The sequence below is a fragment of the Polyodon spathula genome, chromosome 1 (genome assembly GCF_017654505.1).
Source record: "Polyodon spathula isolate WHYD16114869_AA chromosome 1, ASM1765450v1, whole genome shotgun sequence".
Taxonomy (NCBI): domain Eukaryota; kingdom Metazoa; phylum Chordata; class Actinopteri; order Acipenseriformes; family Polyodontidae; genus Polyodon; species Polyodon spathula.
Window position 1 is genome coordinate 82192839 of NC_054534.1, and position 26971 is coordinate 82219809.

Here is a 26971-nt window from a genome sequence, read left to right on the forward strand (position 1 = left end):
TCCAGCGCCCCTTTCACTTTTTTTTCACAATTTCACTTGACATGTCCGTTCTCTACCATTACAATCTCCTGAATCCCACAGACTTACCAGGTCCTAAAACCAATTTTGTACCCCAGGGAGAAAATAAACATTTTTAGTTTATACATGTTACAGCTCTTTGAAAATAAAATGTGTTAAATTGCTTTCTGCTAAACCTTTAATCTCAAGAAACACAGGGACAACACCAGCCATGGCACAGTGTCCAGTGCGAATGCTTTGCAGAGTGGTGAGGTAGCAGTTCATTTCTGGGTTTACCATGCTTTCACAATACTTTAATACACTTTGCTATGTTTTTACTTTTATATGGGGTGAAGCCTCCCTACCTTGGATAATTGCATTGGAAAGACATACCAGGGAATTCTTAAAGAGCCATTAATTATTGAATTTTTGTAAATGACAAACTAAAAAAAAAAACGCTCTTACTAGACACATAAACCAGATTCCATGTTTTAACACTTACACAATGATGCACAGTATTGCTGCTCTTAAAAAAATACTGATTGTCCTTCCATCACCTCAAATTCAAGAGAGCCATCTTGGGACTATGGGATAAACAGTTAGCCATATTTGGCTCAACTATAGTAGATAAGTGAGCATTTACTGGCATTCAGCTGACCCAAAGTAAAGTCAGAGGTCCTTGCACCTTGTGTTAGCACACTGATTCTGATCTTCATTAACACCTGTTAATTATTAATCCATCTCATGGTTATATATGGACAGAGGCAGTGCAGACTTACAAAAAGGCTACAATGCAGCTGCTGGTGTTTCACATTCTGTATTTTTTCCTTCTCGGTTGTGGGATCACGGTAAGCTTGCAGATTTGTGGTTTTGCATTCTTGTGTATTAGGGCAGGTATTATTTCCAGTATGAAAATTATAATGCAGGGTTTGTGTTTTGTAAAAAGTAAAACAATAAAAAAACAATAAAAAAAAAACAATAAAAAACACAAAGAAAATTAATCAAATTTAGGAAACTTGGTAACTAAATGAAGGTTTTACTAGATCCATACAGTGTATAGTCTACATATTACAGTTCATCCATAACTTCAATACACTTAAAAAAAGTAGAACTTGTAAGTCAAGGATACAAACATTTGACTAGTTCAGAAAATAAAGAAAATAAATATTAAATGTGTAATGCAAGGATAGCAACCTTGTATATGGCATATTTTGCATAAAATGTATTTTAAAAAAATATGTAGGAGAGACAGGTACATCATTATATAAAAGAATGCAGAACCACCTATCAAATATAACATATACAAAAGAAAATGAACGAATAGTTCAGCATTTTACAAGGAACAAACACACCATGGATGACCTAACGTTTGTGGTTTGAGAAAAAATTAAATTAGATGATGTACAGTATAGAAGAACAAAAGAAAATAAATGGATAGACTAGATAACATGACGCCTTAAAGTTTAAATATAAAAGAACAGTAGATAGTTATATCATTAGCTATATAGTAAAAGTTTAAGAGATTTTAAGAGAAATAAACCAGGTATGTAATGAAAAATAACATATTTAAGGAAAAGGTGTTCAATGGGGTATGCATGCTTTTTTTTTTTTCTTAGTCACTGTCAGTTGAAGATAATTTATCTCACTCACTTGTTTGGTGCTCCCATTGGTGGAGGATGATTGTAAATCTTCAGAGACAGATTTGTTAAACATGCCTAAAAACCATGAATTGTGGGTGTTGTCGAGTGACTAAAAATGAGACATTTGTGTTTGAAAGTGGTCTCAGGGTGCACAGGAGTCAAATATGGGTCAAAGGTCAAGTATAATCTTCTAGAGTAATGAGAAGATCTGCTGACATATACGGTTTAAACGTGCAAAACTGTCAGTCCTAACAATTTAAACGGAATACATTTATATCTACATAATATTAATATATATATATATATATATATATATATTTATATATATATATATATATATATATATATATATATATATATATATATATATATATATATATATATATATATATATATATATATATAATATATATATATATATATATATATATATATATATATATATATATATATATATATATATATATATATATCTCACCATCTTCAGCCTTTTTCAATCCACTGCTGAATGAAGGCCTTCCCAAAATTCTTCCACAAAATCCTGTCTGCTGCGTCTCTCATCCACGTTGCTCCAGCAAGTTTGCTAATTTCATCTTGCCATCTTCTTGGAGGTCTTCTTCTTGGTCGCTTTATATCTCTTGGGATCCAGTTTAGTATCTCCTTGGTCCAGCTATGGTCTGTTCTTCTTGCTTCGTGTCCGGCCCATGCAGCCATTTCAGTTTTTTTGCTCTTATAATAACACTGCATACTTATAACAGCATTGCTCTTATCCATTCCTTCCTTTTCCTGTCTCTTCTTGTTATTCCCAGCATGCATCTTCCCATACTCCCTTGAGTCATTTCAAATTTTTGAGTAATTTTTGCATTGAGTGTCAAGGTTTCACATCCGTAACTTAGCACTGGCAGCACGCATTGGTCGAAGACTTTCTTCTTGAGGCATAAGGGTAGTTTCCCTTTCAGAACCATGCTTAATCTTCCAAAGGCACTCCAGCCCATTTTTGCTCTTCTGTTGAATTTGTACATTTGGTTTCCTGTTGCTGAAACTAACTGTCCTAAGTATATGTAGTTATTGACTTCTTCAAGTTTGATCCCATTGACTTAAATTGCCTGTGGAGTGGTATATTTATAACTTATGTTGTACATATCTTTCTCAAAGGCGCATGTGTTTGATTGATTTGGCTTCCCCACTGCATCAGCTTGCACAAGTTTTGAATTAATTATGTTTATTTATTGGAGTTAGTTACTTTTAATGTGCAGAGGACATGTGTAAATACTCGTGCATGTCAGTAGTTTACAGAAGAGGCCAGTCGCAATTGAACCTTCTTCAAGTTTTACTATGGTATCTAAAAATTATATTTCTTTTCTTGTCCATCGAAGGTCCACCTTAATGTTATTGTGTATTTAATTTGCCATTTTATGAAACTGCATAAATATGGTGACGGTTCTGTTTTACTAGCATGTTTTTGGTGACAAACAATTACTAGCAAGTTTCCATCTCTCTCCATCTTCACTGTTCAGCTTCAGCAGCTAGTTCAGCAAACTGAAGTTTCTTCCTTTCATATGCCTCATCCAGAGCATCCTCCCATGGCGCTGTTAACACTACCAGATGAACAAGGCATGCTGATCCAGACCACAAGACAATATCAGGTCGAAGGAGGCTGTATATAAGAACATAAGAACATAAGAACATAAGAAAGTTTACAAACGAGAGGAGGCCATTCGGCCCATCTTGCTCGTTTGGTTGTTAGTAGCTTATTGATCCCAAAATCTCATCAAGCAGCTTCTTGAAGGATCCCAGGGTGTCAGCTTCAACAACATTACTGGGGAGTTGATTCCAGACCCTCACAATTCTCTGTGTAAAAAAGTGTCTCCTATTTTCTGTTCTGAATGCCCCTTTTTCTAAACTCCATTTGTGACCCCTGGTCCTTGTTTCTTTTTTCAGGCTGAAAAAGTCCCTTGGGTCGACACTGTCAATACCTTTTAGAATTTTGAATGCTTGAATTAGGTCGCCACGTAGTCTTCTTTGTTCAAGACTGAACAGATTCAATTCTTTTAGCCTGTCTGCATATGACATGCCTTTTAAGCCCGGAATAATTCTGGTCGCTCTTCTTTGCACTCTTTCTAGAGCAGCAATATCTTTTTTATAGCGAGGTGACCAGAACTGCACACAATATTCAAGATGAGGTCTTACAAGTGCATTGTACAGTTTTAACATTACTTCCCTTGATTTAAATTCAACACTTTTCACAATGTATCCGAGTATCTTGTTAGCCTTTTTTATAGCTTCCCCACATTGCCTAGATGAAGACATTTCTGAGTCAACAAAAACTCCTAGGTCTTTTTCATAGATTCCTTCTCCAATTTCAATATCTCCCATATGATATTTATAATGTACATTTTTATTTCCTGCGTGCAGTACCTTACACTTTTCTCTATTAAATGTCATTTGCCATGTATCTGCCCAGTTCTGAATCTTGTCTAGATCATTTTGAATGACCTTTGCTGCTGCAACAGTGTTTGCCACTCCTCCTACTTTTGTGTCGTCTGCAAATTTAACAAGTTTGCTTACTATACCAGAATCTAAATCATTAATGTAGATTAGGAATAGCAGAGGACCTAATACTGATCCCTGTGGTACACCGCTGGTTACCACACTCCATTCTGAGGTTTTTCCTCTAATCAGTACTTTCTGTTTTCTACATGTTAACCACTCCCTAATCCATGTACATGCGTTTCCTTGAATCCCAACTGCGTTCAGTTTGAGAATTAATCTTTTGTGCGGGACTTTGTCAAAAGCTTTCTGGAAATCTAAATAAACCATGTCATATGCTTTGCAATTATCCATTATCGATGTTGCATCCTCAAAAAAATCAAGCAAGTTAGTTAGGCACGATCTCCCTTTCCTAAAACCATGTTGACTGTCTCCCAGTACCCTGTTACCATATAGGTAATTTTCCATTTTGGATCTTATTATAGTTTCCATAAGTTTGCATATAATAGAAGTCAGGCTTACTGGTCTGTAGTTACCTGGTTCAGTTTTGTTTCCCTTTTTGTGGATCGGTATTACGTTTGCAATTTTCCAGTCTGTCGGTACCACCCCTGTGTCAAGAGACTGCTGCATGATCTTGGTTAGCGGTTTGTAAATTACTTCTTTCATTTCTTTGAGTACTACTGGGAGGATCTCATCCGGCCCAGGGGATTTGTTTATTTTAAGAGCTCCTAGTCCCTTTAACACTTCTGCCTCAGTTATGCTAAAGTTATTTAAAACTGGATAGGAACTGGATGACATGTGGGGCATGTTGTCAGTATCTTCCTTTGTAAAAACTTGTGAAAAGTAATCATTTAACATATTTGCTATTTTTTTTTCTTCCTCTACGATTTTGCCATTTGTATCTCTTAAACATTTAATCTCCTCTTTGAATGTTCTCTTGCTGTTGTAATATTGGAAAAACATTTTGGAATTGGTTTTAGCTCCCTTAGCAATGTTCATTTCTATTTCTCTCTTGGCCTTTCTAACTTCCTTTTTGACTTGCATTTGCAGTTCTGTGTACTCTTTCTGTGTACTTTCTTTTTGGTCCTTTTTTAATGCTCTGTAAAGTGCCTTTTTTCGCTGAATATTTTTTTTAATTGATCTATTAAACCATTTTGGCAATTTAGTTTTACATTTAGATTTGTCTACTTTAGGGATATAATTGTTTTGCGCCTCTAGTACTACATTTTTGAAGAACAACCATCCTTCTTCTGTGGGTGTTTTCTCTATTTTACTCCAATCTACTTCTGTTAGTCTCTGTTTCATACCTTCATAGTTTGCTTTTCTAAAATTGTAAACCTTAGCTTTAGTCTTTACTTTTGAGGATTTAAAAAACACTTCAAATGAGACCATGTTGTGGTCTGAGTTTGCCAGTGGTTCTCTGACCTCTGTTTTAGTTATTCTATCTTCGTTATTTGAAAAGACTAAATCAAGGCATGCCTCCCCTCTAGTGGGTGCCTTCACAAATTGTGTTAGGAAGCAGTCATTTGTCATTTCCACCATTTCTATTTCATCCTTCGCGCTACCCACCGGGTTTTCCCATTTTATTTGGGGGAAGTTGAAATCCCCCATTAGTATGGCTTCTCCTTTGCTACATGCATTTCTAATGTCATTGTATAACAGATTATTGTGCTCACCGTCTGAATCTGGCGGTCTATAGCATGCTCCTATTATTATGCCTTTTGAATTTTTGTCTGTTATTCTGACCCATATTGATTCGGTTTTATTTTCTTTGTCCAGGTTTAACACCTGGGCTTCAAGACTGTTTCTTATGTATAGCGCTACCCCTCCTCCTCTTCTGTCCTGCCTGTCTTTCCTATACAGTGTATACCCACAAATATTATATTCGTCCCCATCACTCTCAGATAACCACGTTTCTGTAACACCTATCACATCATAGTTACCTGTTAGTGCAGTAGCTTCAAGTTCTAGAATTTTGTTTCTGATACTTCTAGCATTTAGATAAATACATTTAATGGTTGTCTTACCTGAGTTGTTGTTCTTGTTTTGATGCGGTCTCCCTTCTGTTTTTTTGTTGATTTCTCCCCCCTTCCTTTCTAGTTTAAATGCTTCCGAACCTGCTCGAGGATCTTTTCTCCAAGTAGACTAGTTCCCTTGTTATTTAAATGCAGTCCATCCCGTCTATACAGATAGTCCTCGTTGTAGAAAGTGGTCCAATGATCAAGATAGGTGAAGCCTTCCCGTGTGCACCACGTCTTCAACCATTGGTTTTGATTAATTATTTCCAGCTGTCCATATGGTCCTTTGCAAGGTGCCGGTAGTATACCAGAAAATACCACAGTTTTGGTTTTCTCTTTTAATTTCCTTCCTAGCTCTCTGAATTTGTTTTGCAGGGATTTTGGTCTGTCTCTTCCAATGTTGTTTGTACCGATGTGGACGACTACTACCGGGTCGTCTCCTGTTCGTTCTAGGAGCCTGTCCACGTTTTCAGTGATGTGCTTGACCGAGGCTCCCGGAAGGCAGCACACTGTTGTAGTAAGGGGGTCCAAACTGCGAACTGAACTTGCTGTGTTTCTCAATATGGAGTCCCCAACAATCATGACCTCCCTTCTTTTTGCTGTCTGGTCACCACTGTCAATGGGGTCCTGGATGTTGTTCCTTTCATTCTCTTGTTGTTGGTTCTGCTCATCAAAATTCTGAAGTGACTCAAATCTGTTGGTTGTTTTGATTTCTGGTGGTTGTGTTTGACGAAGTTTCTTTTTTTCCCTGCTTCTGCCTACCTGAACCCAGCTGTTCTGACCTTCTATCTCTCTGGTGGCTTTCAGTCTGTTAGGGGTGATGCAGACTTCCATGAATTGTGGGTGTGCCAGTTCCTCAAGATCTTGTTGCTGTCTCACTTCTTCCAGCTCCATTTCTAGCATGCTTACTAGTTTATGCAAATCCTGGATCGCGCGGCACTTTACGCACACTTGGTTTAGCTCCGCTGGGTTTTCTTGGATTTCCCACATCAAGCAGGTGTCACAGATTACTGGCTTGAAGACCATGTTGAGGTTTTTTTTTTTTGAAGTTTAGTTTCTTCTGCAGCCGTCAACCTGCTTTCAAACTGCTTCGAAACTGCTCTGTACTTTTCCACGCTGTACTTCTCCCACTCGCTGTCGCTGGGAAGACTGCCTCGTTTATAAGCAACATCTATACAGTAGATGTTGCTTATAAACAACCTCTCGTTTCCCAGCAAAAAGTTGTCATTAACCGAAAGTTGCCAATAAGCGAAAATCTCCTGTTTTAAAGTGTATTTGTATGGAACAATGATATATAGGCCTACAGTAGTAGTACAAATATGACACTGAGATACAAATACTCCAGTGTTAGAAAATTAACATGAAAAACATGAAATACCCAAACCTAGAACTGTTTACAACACAGTAAAACAAAAAAGGGAGTAGGCTTAAATAGTTCTACACAATGATGTACTACAATTGTCCTTGCAATGTGTAAAGCAAACAAAAAATATGTTGTACTTCAATCAATTCTAAAGAACACAATTTTAAAATAAGCAATTGTCCAATGTTGTTTGCTTTTTACAATGTACCATGCTGTAAATTCATCTAAATTTTGCTTGCAGCTTCATAGCCAGTTTCAAAGACACGATTCTGCCTCAGTCCACCAGAAAAATGTAGTTGCTAAGTCAGTGTGTTATAAAAGCTGCATAAAGTATGTGCATAAATCATGCAAGTGGGCTCTGTATCACTGACAACTAGTAATAAAGCTGTCAATAAGCGACGTGCAGTTGCTAATATCAGAAATTTCATTAACATTAAAGTTTATGGGACAGGATTGGTTTCTGGGAAAATGCTGTTAACCAAAAGTTGTCATTTATCAGGGTTGCTAATAACCGGCATATACTGTGGTACAATTCTACTTGAAAGAATTATTGGATTTGGAGGACATGACATATCTACCAAATCCATGCAACACTGTGGCACCTCCAAGGGCACTGGTAGTTCTTACAAAAACAGGTTCTGCATAATTACATTTCTTTTTACTCTTTAGTTCCCCATCCAACTCCTGACAAAGATTTAAAAGGTTTGTGTATTGAGCCAAAACCACCTTCTTGTCTCATCATCAGAGACACTAATCTCTTAAATTCAAAGGTACAGGGCCGACGAACTCTCCTTGCAAGAACATCTTCTTCTAATAAACTTCCATTCTCCTGGTGCACTGCCCAAGCAGCAAAATTCTTGAAAATGAAAAACTAATTGAAGAGGTGCTTTATATATCCATGTTACACTAAGAAATCAGTGACCTTCTGTTTTCACTGTAATACATCATTGACCACTGTAGCAGGGTGGTAGGAAAGCCCTGCTGTTTATTTGTATTGTTTGTTTATTTAGAACGGGGTCTCCCCCTCTGCCCCTGTTTTATTTTGTATTTGTTTATTGTGTTATATTTGTGTTTATAGATGACGGGGAACCGTCGTGTGTTTTGTTTGTTTATTATTTTGTATGACAGCGTAGCTGTACTTTAGTTTTGTTATTGTTTTGCAGCATGGCCATCTCCCGAATTAGTTAAGTGACTAATTAGTTGCTAATCGGGAGATGGTCACCTGTATAAATACCTTTTTTTTGTTTTCTTTAATTAAAACAGCGCACGCGCCACTGCACTGTACCTTTTGTTTTGTTGTTCCTCCTTCTAGTCTGAGTCACTGCAACCACACAAAACACATATTATATACATTAAATTCAAATTGATAAACAAAAACTGAGCATGGCAAAAATCAAGCAAATTATAATAGAATAGAACAACTTTAAAAGGTTCCCATTGAGAATCCTATGTTATTACTGTCAGCAGTTTTTTGGCAGTGTATGGAAATGAGGAAAGGGGTTGTTGTGACAGTTTACCTTCACGATAGTGTAACTGCCATGACAGTAAACCCTATTTATGAATCGGGTACAGTAATAGCCCTACCACTACGGAAAAAACAGACGGTAAGTTTTATGTATAAACCCCATCGTGTTTTAAAATTAAAATGCATGTTTACTATAAACTGCACATTTGCGACCGATATAATAAATGGATGTGCATGGCACATATATGTTTACTATTTTGTTAGCTATAATTAACAAATGGCTTTACAATATTATTCGTCTTTTTAGGCCCATTTCCATGGCTAAAACATCTATGTTATGTATTTTTCTTATAACATACAGGAAAACCCCCCGGATGAGATGAGCACTGGGGGGGATTTAACTAACACTAAACCACCAACCACCCATGCAACTCAAACCACTGCTAAACCACAAGAAGATAAGTATCTTCAAAATGACGAGTGTCTAAGTAAGAAATTCACTTACAAATCGTGCCAGAAGGTCTTCTGCCCTCCCTGGATGAGATGCATCAATGGGGACTGTGTCTGCAAACTGCCCTACCAGTGTCCAAAAGGTGGTGGCTCTCCAGCTTGTTCGACTGATTTGAAGTCCTACAAGTCTTACTGCCAGGTGAAGAGTTTTGAGTGCCTTCGTGGGACGGTCAAGTTTACACACAGTGCAGAAGAGTGTTCAAGTAAGTATAAAGATTTATGGTTGCATGTGAAGTGTAATACATTCGAGAATCAGGACTGTATGTTTTTACCACATATGATTGTGATTCACTGTACTTCATAACTCCAGTCTTTCTACATTTTCCCAACTTAATCACTTTTTGTTACTGAATTAAAAAGCGTGTACCTCTGCTATATGTATTAGATCCCACCTAACACCACATTGAGTCCTACAGTATAGCAGCGAAGAGGGTGAGGCTCAGGTGGAATCCTAATATCTGCTGCATCCTTAAATATATAGTGTTGTAGCAGGAAAATGAAAAAAACATCCAGCAAAACTGAAAGAAGCTAGGTTTGCTTTCTGTTACAATATAACATGTGGTTACAGTACATTGTAAACAGCAGCCACATCTGTCCTTTCCACAGCTAGCTAAGAGGTCTTATTTATATCACTGTGAACAGGCTGGCTGTAGGGGTGATGTCAGGGCAGAAAGAATAGCACAAGCAGGCAGTACTGGGTTTGAAACTGAGACACAATGGCTGCGCTCGGTGTTTTAATGAAACAAATAAAAAGGTTTAAACAAAAACAGCACACGGCACTTGACGCAAAATAAAATAGACGAACAAAACAGTAAGCAAACAGTGGACGAACAGACACAAACAAGTACCGTGCTGGTTGTCCAGCACGTTGTAGCAATTGTTATTTACTTTGTTTCTTTTAGTTTTTACCTCCTCTCCACACCCGTTCTCCACTTACCGAACACCCAACCCCGAGTGAGTGAAAACATCCTGCTTTTATACAGCTGTAGTGAGACTCGATTTCTAATCAATCATTCAGTTGGAGTCTCGGTTCAACTGTATGTGAATTAATAAAGTGCAATTCCCCGTGCTCACATATTATTACATTTTACCTGCACATGAAGTGCTGTGCAATCCTCGTGCCTAAATACAAATATACATTTCAAACACTCATGCTAGTAACCCATATTATATTCCGTGTACCAATGACTACACACCAACATTAACACACTACATACAACATAAAACACAAATAAATAGCACAGGGGCAGCCACTTTGCCACAATCACTTATCATGTAATAAACACAAAAACATACGTGAACGTCCTGTGTTACAAGCAAACAGACCCCTCCCAACCTTTGCACATAGGCGATTATGTGGGTTTGTGTGGTCGGTCCTATTACCTTTACAAAATAATTTCCTTGAATAGTAAAGTAAAAATACATGCTATTTGCTTCAGGTTGTTCCTGTAATATAGACCCTTAATTGTATACCTTAGATCCATTTGTCTCTGCTTTGGACTCTGAAACTGTATGGGTGAAGATGGCCAAGCACAAAGAGAAACACCTTATTTGTGGAGACACCTGGGAGATTCCTGCCGGAAATACAGTCTGCAGAGAGAAAAAACATCAAAAGTGAGTATCCCATTCAGTATCTTCAATCATTATTCCATAGTTAAACAGCAGTATCTTGATATCCAGAACTGTGTGAAACTGATTATAACAAATCACATCAATTTATTAGCAGTGCTTGCTAGAAATGTAAGCTATATGGTTAGTTAAAATATTTACTAAAAAAAAACAATAGTTTTCATTAAAAAAGACAAGACATGTAAAGTAAAAAGTACATTTATAGATGGTCAGATAGAATTTTGGGCTTTTTTAAAAGTCCATTTAAATATACACAGTTTTATTGTAGGTGACAGTAAACAATTTGCATAGAATCTCTATTGTGCTCTGAGGAAGACCTGGGAAGACCTAAGGGTCGAAATGCGTAAGCCATTATTATGTTTATGTGTTTTTAAATATTTTTAAATAAAGACTATTGCTTTTATTGAGAATACCTTGGGGCTTTGGACTTGATTGAAACGGAAGTTGCTGTCTTTATTTCTCCTTCGATCGGATTTCCCACTGGAGGAGACTTCTATTTATCTGAATCCCAGGACGAGGCACCCCAGATTTTATAAACCGTTCCTGAGTACTTCTGTAGCGTTTGCTAGAGAATAGATCATAGGAATACTCCCTTACTGAAATGTCCTATAGGATCCTACAGTGGTACTATAGGACATTATGGGACTTAAAAGAAAGAAATCCTACAGGATTCTTTAAAAACAATGTCCTCCTATAGTACTCAAACGGGTCTCCCTACAGTAGCACAATAGGACACTCTATAGGACTAAAAGGTTTTAAAGAAATCCTATAGGATATTTTACAGGACTTGACCAATTTACTATAAGACTTGACCAATTTACTATAGGACTTTCTATAGGTTATTTCCGTAAGGGCTGGGACAGCTAATTGTAGCATGCTGGGGAATTGCCAGAAACATGTGACCAATAACCGGGTTTTCAATACATTTTTTTGAAAAAGTAAAAAAAAAAAACAAAAAAACAAAAAAAAACGTAAGGTTGAATTCACTCACTTGCAATGCATATCTGTGACTGGTGAATAAGCGACTGGATTCCGGCGTCTTAGTCCCCCTGAACCTAACCTACCAATTTACCTATCTGTCAACAAAATATTTAGAATGTAAATCTATATAATAGATACGATATTCTGTGTTTGGAGAGATTCATGATTCTTTATATTGTTATAGTAAGGCAATCAATAGGAAATACAATATTATCTTTTCTTTATTTGCATTAGTGCAGTGTCAGTTTTTGTTAAACAGTTTTGGAGAAAGGAAGGCTTACAGAAAACAACTATAATGAGTGAATGCAATAGCTAACTACAGCGAGAGTAGCAACTTCCAACATTATAATATTGTAGCACTGCATGAAAATAAAAGCAGGCTCACACACATACAGTTTCCTGGCCTTGAATTTGGTTTATTAACACAGACCAAAATTGAGAACCACTGTCAGATGTAGTCAGCGCCGAAATAATAAAATAAACAAATTATGTAAATCTACCGTTACCTTGTTACTCTATATTCACTCTCAAATTTTTTTTTTTTTTTTTGACTCCGCTCGTCTCTGCTCCACTTTTTATACACCAGCCCCATGCCAGCGCCCACCAACCCCAGGCATGCAATAGCTAACCCCAGCTAAATCCAGCCCAGGCTAATGTCACAGGCTGGACGCATGTCCAGGATTGGTGGACCGGGACAGGTGGACATCTGCGCACCCCCACGCCCCCTGGTAGCTAGTAGCGTGGAACCGCGGAAAAAGATACATTACAGAAACACATAACACACAAACGAAACAGACAATAAGTCCTGCTGCATCCCAAATGCCCGGGTCGTTACACAATTATTATTAATAAAGCAGGACTAAATGGCTGCGAAAAAGACATTGTTGGAAATGTTTTCAGGTGGAAAATACGGAAAGCAGTGTCTACATGTTGAACGATTATACATTAAGTTGTTATTCAAAGTAACATTACAGTTAAAATGTAAGGCTGTAGTTAATACATATCCCATAAATTAGCATTTCAGTATGTACAGTATTGTATTAAAAGTACTCACGACTTGAATGTAATGTTGCATTTAATCATCCAAAATACATTTTACTCACATAGTGTATAAATTGGTGAGTAAATTACTCAATAACCTAAAATTGGAGCGCTGGCTGCATCTTCACAAAACAACCAACTTGTCACAGTAAAATAAAATGAAAATAAAAAAAAACAAAACAGAATGTTACCGAAAGCAATGTTTGGCAATCTACTAATATACCAAGATATTTAATCAATTTTGAATAAATAAGTTATTTTCCTTTTTTTAGAGGTGCTAAAGAAGTTTCGTCTGTGAGTTATTCAGACATCAACAATCTTGAATATTCTAATGAGTGTATAAACGTGCACTGCACTGGACTGGAGACAACCCTCGCAGAGTGCACCCTCTACAAGAAAGAGGAAATAAACAACAACACCAAGATTGCAACAGTTACATGTTATACAGAGAATACAGGTTTTTATTTTATTGTTTGTTTTTATGTAGGACACGATATATATTTATACAAGAAATCTATATTGGCAATATTAATAAGGCTTTAATTGAGGGTTGATAATAGGAGCTTGGTTGGTAGGTGCTTCTGTATCCAAAACTTCGGTTTCACTTGGAGCACTTTCAAAAGTAATGGCTGTGTGGCCATTTGAAAGAATACTATTCCCTGAAGGAAAAGGTGTCTTTGATCATTGAGGAATTGAGGAATTGTGCCTTCAGAACAATTTTAGACAAATAACATTGATTGAACTTAACTTTCATGTTGTTTTTATAATCAGTGTCATGAATATCTTAATTGAATATTTAAACATGATTTATGCAACCCCAAAGTTTTTTTTAAAACAGGGCCCATAGTTTCATACACTGAAAAATATTTTCCTCTCCTGCTGTTTGATAGAATGTTCTGCTGACGAGTTCAGCTGTGTCAATGGGAAATGCATTGACCGCAACAAAACCTGTGATGGAGTCAATGACTGTGCAGACCTCAGTGATGAGCTATGCTGTAAAGGTAATGCTATACTCTATATTTGAAACTGCAGGTATGTGTGGAGTTAGAGCCTGCCCATTCCACAAAAATGGTACATTTAAATAAGTTATAAATATCAGATTAATGACATTTCAATATTTTTAAGGTGCGGTATCTATCCTAATACTGTACACAGAAGATTAATCATCATAAAAAAAGTCTTTAGGTAGCTCGTAGTCTGTTATCAGTGACTAATATTTTATATCAATGAGTAATTACTAAGCGTTAGAGTCCAAGATTTGGTAGTATCAAGTATTACTACATTTACTACTTGAGGTTGTCAAACAGCTTAATATCAAGCAGGTATATCATTTTAAACTGATTAGTGTTACTCAGCCTAACCCGTTGAGTAACATTATTTAACTGTTAGCATTTGGTTTAAGTCTGATATTTAAGAATATGATATTGTAGTGTACCAGCTATTTAGAGAGAAGAAGGAATAGAGGAGACGATAAAAGATGAGACAAGATTCAGGTCCAAACGGCAATTTTTTTATTCTGCACATTACTCATAGCTCAGACAGCTCTTCAACAGGATCCTCAGCTTCCTAACACCCACCCAGAGGAGCTTGCAGACTCTTTTTAAATAGCTAACATTATTAAAACATTATAATAACCCCAACCAATCATAGCCCCTATCCCTTGTCTCTGTCCAGATGCACCCCTCCGTCCCTGAATCCCTCGAATTCCTTTTCCTGGCTGGCCAGGGTCTTGACTAATTTGATGAACAGGAGGGACGACGCTGCAGTTGATAATAGGGCTAGTTATTTGTCGATTCACTGTTTGGCATTTAAAAAAAGAAGTAATTTTGTTACACATTGTTCGGCATATATCATGCTCAACACTTTTCAGGAGAGGGTGCAAAAGCATAGATGTCATGTCCTACAATATATGGTTACATATAGTTTTGTCATTCAATTCATGGAACAGGAAAGCAGTTTAATAACCTCAGCCAAGGACATTTACATAGGGACTAACCAAGCGATCATGGATGCCTTGGATCTTGATTACTGCTTAAAGTAATTGTAGCCAACAAAATCAGCTGATTGCTTATTGACAGGAAAAAATCCCGTGAAGCAATGGGGACAATTTCATCTTCCAGGTGAAATGACCTAGGAAGTGAAAGAAAATACATGAAAATACATGTTTACTAAAATAATGTGCTTCTTTCACAACTGGACATGTAATGAATGGAAGAGCACAACAGGGAAGATTTCTAGAATGATTTATTAACTGTAATCACGTAAAGAAAAACATCACCCTGAACATGTTATAGTGCTTAACTCCACACATTATCTAATTGAATACCTTATGTTTATGTCAGTGTTTTAATAATGCTTTATTCTTTGTTTTTAATAGCCTGCAGGAAAGGCTTTCACTGCAGGTCGGATGTGTGTATCCCACCTGAAGCAGTGTGGGATGGGATAGAGGACTGTTTAACTGGGGAGGATGAGCAAACCAATTCTGGTAAACGCACACATTATTATAAAGCAGGGGTTCTCAACCTGTTTTGAATCACTCAGCTTTTGTTTTTTTTTTACTTGCGGTGGGTCACAGTGCCTTGCAAAAGTATTCAGACCCTTCCTATTGTGTCCCATTTTGTAAACTTACAAAATGATGCACACACATTTTTTTAAACTTAATATTTTATTCAAAACTTGAATGCTCAAACTGAAGACTTCTAAGGGTAAGATAAGTTACAGTAAATGTCAGCAAAAACTAAAGAGAAAAAACTGAAATATGTTGATTGCATTCAGACCCGTCAACTCAATATCTGGTGGAAGCACGTTTAGCAGCAATTACAGCCGCAAGTCTTTTTGGGTAAGTCTTTACCAACTTTGCACACCAGCTTGGTGCAATTTGTGCCGACTCTTCTTGGCAGATTTGCTCAAGCTCTCTCAAGTTGCTTGGGGATTGCTTATGGACAGCAGTTTTCAAGTCTTTCCACAGATTCTCAATAGGATTCAAGTCAGGACTTTGACTGGGCCACTCAGGGACATTCACTTTCTTATTCTTAAGCCACTGCAGTGTAGCTTTGGCCTTGTGCTTTGGATCTTTGTCCTGCTGAAAGGTGAATTTTCGCCCCAGTTTTAAGTCTTTAGCAGACTGAAACAAGTTTTCCTCTAGTATTTACTTGTACTTTGCTCCATCCATTTTTACTTCAATCCTGAAGAGAAGCATCCCCATAGCATGATGCTGCTACCACCATGCTTGACTGTAGGAATGGTGTTGACTGGGAGATGGCTGTGTTGGGTCTGCGCCAAATGTAACGCTTGGCATTTAGACCAAAAAGTTCCAATTTGGTCTCATCTGACCACAACACCTTTTGCCACATTTTTGCAGGATCACTCAGGTTCTTTGTTGCAAACTCCATGCGGGCTTTGAGATGGCTTATTTTTAGTAATAGCTTCCTTCTTGCCACCCTGCCATACAGGCTACTTTTGTGAAGTGTTCTGGATATTGTTGACCGATGCACATTTTCTCCCATCTCAGCCATTGAACTCTGTAGTTCTTTCAAAGTTGTCGTTGGCCTCACAGTGGCATCCCTCTCCAGTTTCCTCCTTGCCCAGTTGCTCAGTTTGGAGGGACGACCTGATCTACGTAGTGTCTGGGTGGTACAATGCACCTTCAATTTCTTGATGATTGAGTAGACTGTGCTCACAGGGATATTCAGAGACTTCAATATGTTTTTATACCCTTCTCCTGATCTGCGCTTTTCAATGACTTTATCCATGACTTATTTTGAAAGCTCTTGGTCTTCATGGTTGAGTCTTTGCTTGAAATACACTACCTGACCAAGGAACCTCAGAGAGACAGGTGTTTTCATTCTGAAATCATGAGAACCACTAATATTGCACACAGACAGAGGCCATTCAACTAATTGGGTGGCTTGTTAAGGTTATTTTGTGCACCTGAATTAATTTAGGTTTGAGACAGCAAAGGGTTTGAATACTTATGCAGTCAGTCCATTTTCATTTCATATTAATTATCTATTTACTTTTCTTTTTGTTTTTTGCTTTGAATGTGTGGAGTAGGCTGTGTATATAACACATATTAATTCCTACTTCAAAGTGTCATGACTGCAATCTTTAAAGCAACAAAATTTGAAAACTGTGAGAGGGTCTGAATACTTTTGCAAGGCACTGTAACTGCCACAGATTCTTAAACATGAGAAAGTCTTTGCTTTATTAGGGGTGGCTTTCCAGACTAAGTAAGTACCAATATCTAGGTAAAAAAAACAAACAAAAAAACACATTTGCAAGTTTGTAAAATTCACATTTAGAATGGAACGTTAACAACCCCCTCCCCCCCCACTCCCCACCCAGCTGAGAACTGTTGTTGTAAGTTATGTTTATCATTAAAAAGTAAGAGGCAAAACATATTCACAAAACTACAATTACAAATAATTAATGTTTATGTTTTATATATTTCCAGAAGCAAGTAACCATTTACACACAGCATATTAAGTTATTGACAGTAACTGTTTTAGAGCAGAATGTTTGATTGAACAATTTTATAAGGATATTTTGTTTACTCTAAAAAATAAGCTCTGTAAAATACAGCCAAGTTTTAACCCTATAGTGGAGTCACTCTTTTGTTTTTCTTTTGCTATACAGATGAAGAGAAACTTCAAGTTAAAGGTATTTTTTTTTTTTTTTAAACTCTTGTAATCTAAGCTTATGGTCATGATCTTTAGTATTTATAACTGTACTTGCAATAACCAGAAATACATATTGGGATTTTTTTCAAAAGCTGTATTGCCATATTACACAGTGATTTACAGCAGTGTCAGAAATTATAGAACAATTTTTACGAATACCTTGATAAGCAATAAGCGAAGACAGAAGTGCACAGTGGTCAAATAATGTATACCTCTAACACATGTTGTTTTTAAAAGAAAAAACAAAACACTGTGGGATAAATGTACTAAGATGGGCCAGTCGCAGCACAAACATACCGCAATTTGCATTTTGGTTACGACGATTCAGAAATATACATATGTAGCCTCTCTCTAAACCAAACAGATACAACCAGATACAAATGGAAAAATCGTAGATGAAGAAAAAAAATAGCAAATATATTAAATGATTACTTTTCACAAGTTTTTACAAAGGAAGATACTGACAACATGCCCCACATGTCATCCAGTTCCTATCCAGTTTTAAATAACTTTAGCATAACTGAGGCAGAAGTGTTAAAGGGACTAGGAGCTCTTAAAATAAACAAATCCCCTGGGCCGGATGAGATCCTCCCAGTAGTACTCAAAGAAATGAAAGAAGTAATTTACAAACCGCTAACCAAGATCATGCAGCAGTCTCTTGACACAGGGGTGGTACCGACAGACTGGAAAATTGCAAACGTAATACCGATCCACAAAAAGGGAAACAAAACTGAGCCAGGTAACTACAGACCAGTAAGCCTGACTTCTATTATATGCAAACTTATGGAAACTATAATAAGATCCAAAACGGAAAATTACCTATATGGTAACAGGGTCCTGGGAGACAGTCAACATGGTTTTAGGAAAGGGAGATCGTGTCTAAATAACTTGCTTGATTTTTTTTGAGGATGCAACATCGATAATGGATAATTGCAAAGCATATGACATGATTTATTTAGATTTCCAGAAAGCTTTTGACAAAGTCCTGCACAAAAGATTAATTCTCAAACTGAACGCAGTTGGGATTCAAGGAAACACATGTACGTGGATTAGGGAGTGGTTAACATGTAGAAAACAGAAAGTACTTATTAGAGGAAAAACCTCAGAATGGAGTGTGGTAACCAGTGGTGTACCACAGGGATCAGTATTAGGTCCTCTGCTATTCCTAATCTACATTAATGATTTAGATTCTGGTATAGTAAGCAAACTTGTTAAATTTGCAGATGACACAAAAGTAGGAGGAGTGGCAAACACTGTTGCAGCAGCAAAGGTCATTCAAAATGATCTAGACAAGATTCAGAACTGGGCAGACACATGGCAAATGACATTTAATAGAGAAAAGTGTAAGGTACTGCACGCAGGAAATAAAAATGTACATTATAAATATCATATGGGAGATACTGAAATTGGAGAAGGAATCTATGAAAAAGACCTAGGAGTTTTTGTTGACTCAGAAACATCTTCATCTAGACAATGTGGGGAAGCTATAAAAAAGGCTAACAAGATGCTTGGATACATTGTGAAAAGTGTTGAATTTAAATCAAGGGAAGTAACGTTAAAACTGTACAATGCACTAGTAAGACCTCATCTTGAATATTGTGTGCAGTTCTGGTCACCTCGCTATAAAAAAGATATTGCTGCTCTAGAAAGAGTGCAAAGAAGAGCGACCAGAATTATTCCGGACTTAAAAGGCATGTCATATGCAGACAGGCTAAAAGAATTGAATCTGTTCAGTCTTGAACAAAGAAGACTACGTGGCGACCTAATTCAAGCATTCAAAATTCTAAAAGGTATTGACAGTGTCGACCCAAAGGACTTTTTCAGCCTGAAAAAAGAAACAAGGACCAGGGGTCACAAATGGAGATTAGACAAAGGGGCATTCAGAACAGAAAATAGGAGGCACTTTTTTACACAGAGAATTGTGAGGGTCTGGAATCAACTCCCCAGTAATGTTGTTGAAGCTGACACCCTGGGATCCTTCAAGAAGCTGCTTGATGAGATTCTGGGATCAATAAGCTACTAACAACCAAACGAGCAAGATGGGCCGAATGACCTCCTCTCGTTTGTAAACTTTCTTATGTTCTTATGTTCAACATAAGGATGTGTCGGCTTTAAAAACAATACAATAAAATCGCACACATACATACATTTACAGTTCTCAATGTATTTTAAATATAAAATGGTTGTGCTGAAATAACACTAATGTGTTGGGTAGGCTACATGTTACATTATGTGAAGATATAAATCTGTACAGTAGGCCTATACAGTATACAGTGCAGTAGTAAAATCAAATGAACACCTGGCACACTTTGTACTTTAGCCTACTGTTAACATAAAATAAATCAATCTGCTGCACTGTACACATTGTTACAGTGCAAATAAAAGATTATTTTAAATTGAAACTAAATTATTTTGGGGTTTATTTTATTTTAATTATTATTATTTTTAACTTGGTCTACTTAGTAGCCTAGGCAATTAACACACAATAGATCATGGTCCTATACAGATGCTCAGAATGAGCTGGAGGGGTTAGTAGCACATGTGTGCAGTCTACTGCTCCCAACACGCTGGGGAAACCAGAAATGTCATAGAAAAAGTCTTGTAATGACACCCTGACTTTAGTAAAAATTAAGTACAGTACTTAGGTGTTCATCTCAAAAATACATTGAGCAAAACTGGCAACGCACAAGAAAAAATAGACTAGGAAATGCTAGCAAGAATTGTGACTGTTTAAAACATGTTTTCAAAAGTTCTTAACAAATTGATGCAATTATAAGTATCGCAATTGCCCGCAGCTTTAGTACATCTCATTACATTATTTTTGATTCCTCATCTCCACCCTGTTTTTGCAAATTTCTTCAGGAACTCCCAGAATTACGTATTAATTTAAGGCAAAAGCACAAATAAGAACTGACACTAGAAAGCATTTGTTAAAATGATGCTATTCAAACAGCTTACTTTCATGTTGCACTTGCATACTTTATTAATGTAGGCACAACAATGAAGGACAGATGTATGTTGTTAGCCCTTTTTACTCGTGACGCCATCACTACATCTACGATTAATTTATTTTTCGTGAATCATTTTTACGACAAGCATTAAAACCAATGTGAATGTGAATAATTTCTGACAGCACTCTATTTTTTTATTTCTTCATTTTATTTATATTAGGTTATCCCCTTTGACTTATGTCCCTTCTCAAAGGTGACCTTGGAGGCAACCTAATCATATACCTTGGTTTAAAAACCCAAAGCATTTTCTCACCTCCCATTGGAAAAACAGCAAAAGTCACTTATTGTTTTGTATTAGACATTTGTAATTTCCCCTTGTTTGCATGTAATCTACTTTCACACAATAAATACATTTTCCCATTCACTTTGTTGCACATGAGAATATGGGCCCAATTGAAAAATTGTTAAGGACTGCTGTAAAGAATGTTTATTAAGGACAATTTTGAATATCTAAATCCAGTTTGCAGTTCACTAGAACCTTGTAGTGTTTTTATTTGTTTATTTAACATTATTGAGCAATATTGTGACCTTAATTTTTCAAAATGTACTACTGTTTAAATTTAGCACAAAGCACAGTTTAAAATAATGTTTATGTCCCTATATATGGGAGCAGATGGAGTCCTTTTAATCGTGTACACCTACACATGTGTATCATCTTGTACCATTATAGTAATCTTATGTTATGGGGATAACAACCAACCTAAATTGTATGAAGATCTGACAGCAAACTAGCCTGAAGTACATGCCCAAAGAAACCTACAAGAAAATCAATCGCAATACATCAGATCAGCATTTAATTTTATTTGTAAATTCATTTCAATGTTCTGTTTTTTAATTATCAGTTTTTTACATTTTGATTTTTTTTCTTACAGAAAATATACTTTCAAGCATAGTAGAAGGTATGTATATTGTCATACAGTAAATGCAGACATTATTGCAACTAGATATTTAAACTGAATTCCAGAGATCATTCAACATTACAGTATTATTAAATTAACCTTAAATGTATGTATACTTTGTGAGGGTACTGTACCTTATCTTATTACTTTTTAATAAATTATATGAATCTTTTACATGTTTTTCTCATTTAGATGTCTTGGTCTCTTTGTAGATCAAGCCACCCACTATCATTCCCCTTTTGAGGTCACTGAGATCTGCCTGTATTTTTATATTTTGCTAAATACTTGAACATAACTCTCAGACAACTAATACAAGTCTAGTGGGTAACAATGTAACCATTAACCACCCCCCTTCAAACCCCCAGTGAATGTAAGAAATACCACATTTGTTTTATGTGGTATTTCATACTCATGGGACAGTGTAGCAGGGGAACAGCTACATTGTTACGTGGTAGTGTAGCAGCTGTGCTTGGATGGAATACATTGAAAAGTGTGAATAAAAGGTTTTACATTTTTCAGAAACAAAATTAACAAGGAAAAACATTTCTGATCTAACCTGTGGAATCAGCACCTTCAGAGAGAGGAAGAGCCCAGGGGCAAGAAAGAAACGTCTTCTGGGAGGAAACGTGGCAGAAAGGGTGAGTAAGATAAGATTATTATAAAAAAAACCTTTAAGGATATATTTCATTGTCATTTTGACTCAGATGAAGCCTCTTTATTCTGTCATGACAATACACATTTGATGGTTGCACCTGTTTGTACAGTGTCTTAGGAGGCTGCATGCATTTAGTTGCGCCCAGGCCTCACAGCACACCTAAGGAGTGGGTTGTGTCAGTATAAGCACACACCTTCGGTGGTACTGCTTACAGTGAAAACTGGCAAGAACTGTCATTATAGATGACTACCCTTGGTTGTGATTTCCTATACTAGGCAAACTTCTATAGCAGGTATAAATAATGTCTTTTCAGAATATAATTTTTAGAGAGATGGTTTCCTACAACAGAGTGTAATAGATTTTCCTTTTTATTTCCAGGGTCAGATTCCTTGGCAGATAGCAATTGACGATGAAGGAGAAATAAACTGTGGAGGGATTTATATCGGAGGGTGCTGGGTACTGACAGCAGCCCACTGTGTGAGGTAATCTGGCCTTGTGAACAGATTGGCTGGAAGAGAATGGACACAGAATGTGTAGTGAATTGCGCTGTTGCACCGGTTTATTATAAATGAACAAAATAAAATGTTTAAACACAAATACTTGAACACAAAACAAAACGGCAAGTTGGCCAAAATAAATACAGACAAAACAGACAGTGTCCAAACCCCAAAACAAGTATCGTGCCAGCATTTTTTTTTTGTTTGTTTTTTTTAAATTTAGTCATTGCCAATTATTTTTTGATTTTCTCCCAATTTGAAATGGCCAGTTATTATTTATTTATGCTTGGCTCACTGCTACCACCCCTGCGCTGACTCTGGAGCGGCGAAGACGAACACGCGCTGTCCTCCGAAGCGTGTGCCGTCAGCCGACCGCTTCTTTACACACTGCGGATTCACCATGCAGCCGCCCAGGATCTACAGCGTCGGAGGACAACGCAGCTCCTGGGCAGCTAACAGGCAAGCCCACAGGTGCTTGGCCAGACTACAGGGGTCGTTGGTGTGCGGTGAGCTGAGGACACCCTGGCCGACCTAGGACCCCACCCCCCGCCCTTGTACAAATACCCATTTCAATCTGCATGTGAAGGGATTGTGCAGTCCCCATGCCCCTGTAGAAATAACCATTTTATCTGCACATGAAGTGATTGTGCAATCCCTGCACCGAAATACAAATATACATTTTACATCACCTGTGCTACATATCCCCATTTATAACCCATGCACCAATGTAATAATACATATAACAGACAACATAAAACACAAAATATGCACAGGGGTGGGGCACCTCGCCACAGGCCTCTGTTACTGAAAGCTGTTTACTTCAGGGTAAGTGTCAAACCGTTACGAAAAGACACACCAGTAATACAAATTAGCAGCAAAGAACATAGGAGGAGTTCTGAGATTTTAATAAAAGAAGTATAGTTTGTCTTTCAAGCAGCCAAGAACAGCAGTACATGAATATGAAACTTTATTTAATTCATAAAAACTTACCTTTGAAGAATGTTATATTAGTAATGTAGATTAGGAAGAGGACCTAATACTGATCCCTGTGGTACTCCACAGGTTACCTCGCTCTATTTTGAGGTTTCTCCTCTAATCAGTACTTTCTGTTTTCTACTTGTTAACCACTCCCCAATCTATGTGCTATCTAAGTTTGAAAGTTAATTTTTTATGCGGGACTTTATCAAAGCTTTCTGGAAATCTAAATAAAGCATGTCATAAGCTTTGAAATTATCCATTGTCAATGTTGCATCCTCAAAAAAAATCAAGCAGGTTATTTAGACACGTTCTCCCTTTCTTAAACCCATGCTGACTGTCTCCCAGGATACTGTTACCATATAGGTTATTTTCCATTTTGGATCTTATTATAATTTCCAGAAATTAACATGTAATAGAAGTCAGGCTTATTGGGCTGTAGTTACCTGGTTCGGTTTTGTCTCCCTTTTTGTGGATCAGTATTATGTTTGCAATTTTCCAGTCTGTCGGTCCAATCCCTGTCTCAAGAGACTGCTGCATGATCTTGGTTAGCAGTTTGTAGATAACTCCTTTCATTTCCTCGAGTACTATTGGGAGGATCTCATCCAGCCTAGGGGAATTGTTTATTTTAAGAGCTCCTAGTCCCTTTACCACTTCTGCTTCTGTTATGCTAAAGTTATTTAAAGCTGGATAGGAACAGGTCGGCATGTTGCCCGTATCCTCCTTTGTAAAAACTTGTGAAAAGTAATCATTTAAGGTATATTTGCTATTTTTTTTCCCTTCATCTATGATTTTGCCATTTGTATCTCTTAAACATTTTGCTTCCTCCTTGAATATTCTTTTGCTGTTATAATATTGAAAAAAACTTTTAGAAATGGTTTTAGCCCCCTTGGCATTGTTCATTTCTATCAATCTCTTGGCCTTTCTAACTTCCTTTTGACTTGCATTTCCAGTTCAAAGCACTCTTTCTGTGTACTTTGTTCTTGGTCCCTTTGAACGCTCTGTAAAGTGCCCTTTTTCTCTGAATATTTTTTTTAATTGATCTATTAAACCATTTTGTTTTACATTTTGATTTGTCTACTTTTGGGATGTAATTGTTTTGCATATCTGAAAAACAGCCACCCTTTTTCTGTGGATGTTTTTGCTATATTACTCCAATCTACTTGTTAGTCATTCTTTCATAGTTTGCCTTTTTTAAATTGTAAACCTTCGCTTTAGTTGTTATTTTTGGGGTTTTAACTAGCACTTCAAATGAGATCATGTTGTGATCTAAGTTTGCCAATGGTTCTCTAAACTCATTATTTGAAAAGACTAAATCAAGGCATGCCTCCCCTCTAGTCGGTGCGTTGATAAATTGCATTAGGAAGCAGACATTGGTCATTTCTACCATTTCAATTTCATCCATCATGCTCCCCACTGAGTTTTTCCATTTTATATGGGGGAAGTTGAAATCCCCTATTAGTGTGGCTTCTCCTTTGCTAAATACATTTCTAATGTCATTGTAGAACAGATTATTTTGCTCAGTGTCTGAATTTGGCAGTCTATAGCATGCCCCTATTATTATGCCCTTTGAAATTTTGTCCATTGTTGTGACCCTGTGACAAAGTGGCTTAGTGGATGCAGGTGCCGAGGTGATGCAGTGTGGAAATGAAACAGACAGAGAGATTTATAATCCTGTTTGGAAAGTTTTTTTATGTTAGAGCGTAGTTTGGGGGGAGCGTGGAGCTAGGGACTTCTAATTTCTTGTCAATTAGTACCTATTTTCTATTTAAGCCCTGATCACTTGCACCTTCGCTGTCTAGTGTTTAGTTTTATAGCAAATTCTCAGACGCCGTCAATTTGTGTTTCACCGCTAATATTTAAACTTCATTGCCTTTCACACAGGAGTTTGACTATTAGGGGAATGACTGGAGTTGTGAAACCCAAATCTCTGAATTTGAGTTCAGCTTTTCCATTTCAAGCAGACATGATAGAAGCAAACCGCTGATTGATCTCGTATTAACTAACACATTGAATGGTCGGTGTGAGGCGAGAGTGTATAAATGGAATGTCCAGACAGCAATTTATGTGTACAGAAATAAAATAATTTATTTTTATTTTCTATACACAACAACAACAAAAAAATTAAATAACAAAAAGAAAAAAAAAGGCGTGAGGGAGGGAGTGCAGGGGTAAAAATCCAAAACAGATCGTGAGAACTCTTCCTTAATCGTCTTCGTGGCGTACCGGACATAAACAAAACAAAGACAAAATAAATATTAGTTCAGATTTTCAAAAATCCTGCTGCTCCAAACTAGTCTCTCCCTCCACCCGTTACTCCGCCTATTTTACCTTCGGACCAACCCCGAACACAGTAGTACGTTCCCTTTTGTATGTAATGTCCCGCCTCTGTAGTCAGTGGAACACCAATCCCCAACCAACAGGTGTCCTTATCCTTCACTTGACTCTAGTGGCTGGAATTTACATACTCGTACTTCTGCCCCTCACCAAGGTGCCGCCCCTCAAAAAGATGACTTTTCCCATGGTCACAAGATCTTGGTAAGGGAAGTCCCGAGTTGGTTTGATGCCATCTACTGTCGGGAGGCTGAATCACAGACCGAAACCCATTTGACTCATCACAGTCGGCTTCTCATCTCTCTGCCCCCATTTCCAGAATATGGGCCACAAAGGACGCTGAGCTTCTCCAGCAGCTGATTCATATGTTCGTTCAACTCGTGCTGCAACCTCGGCCCTCAGTTCAAGCTCTCTTCATGCCTCTACTTTTGGTATCCAAGTTCCGTCAGCTGGTCCCCTCTGATTCCCCAACCCCAATCTAGACTCCCCAGCTTCTCCAGCTGCTATTCGACTGAATCATGACCATCTAAATTTTGAAGTGGGTTGAATTTGCTTGACGTTTTGAGTTCAGGTGGTTGTGTTTCTTTCTTTCCCTGTCTCTGCCGATCTGAACCCAATAGATTCGACCCTCTTCTATCTCCCTGGTGGCTTTCTGCCTGTTAAGGGGCAAACTTCAAAGAATTTTGGGTATGCCAGCTCCTCAAACGCCTGTTGATCTGTCATTTTGTGCAGCTCCATTTCTAGCATTACGGATGAAGCAGGCCCTGGAGAACGTCGTAGCATGGGT

At 37.3% G+C, this 26971-nt stretch overlaps 1 protein-coding gene across 1 annotated transcript in view; it reads left to right on the forward strand.

The window, feature by feature from the left end:
* The first annotated feature begins 745 nt into the window (after positions 1-745).
* cfi (complement factor I) overlaps positions 746-26971 on the forward strand; it is a 29281-nt gene continuing 3055 nt past the window's right edge. The window contains exons 1-10 of the mRNA XM_041264069.1: positions 746-845; positions 9335-9686; positions 10962-11097; positions 13407-13591; positions 14025-14135; positions 15512-15619; positions 17770-17793; positions 21697-21723; positions 22243-22361; positions 22757-22860. Coding sequence (XP_041120003.1) covers positions 789-845; positions 9335-9686; positions 10962-11097; positions 13407-13591; positions 14025-14135; positions 15512-15619; positions 17770-17793; positions 21697-21723; positions 22243-22361; positions 22757-22860 — 1223 coding nt within the window. The 5' untranslated portion in view covers positions 746-788. The remainder of the gene's footprint in view (positions 846-9334; positions 9687-10961; positions 11098-13406; positions 13592-14024; positions 14136-15511; positions 15620-17769; positions 17794-21696; positions 21724-22242; positions 22362-22756; positions 22861-26971) is intronic.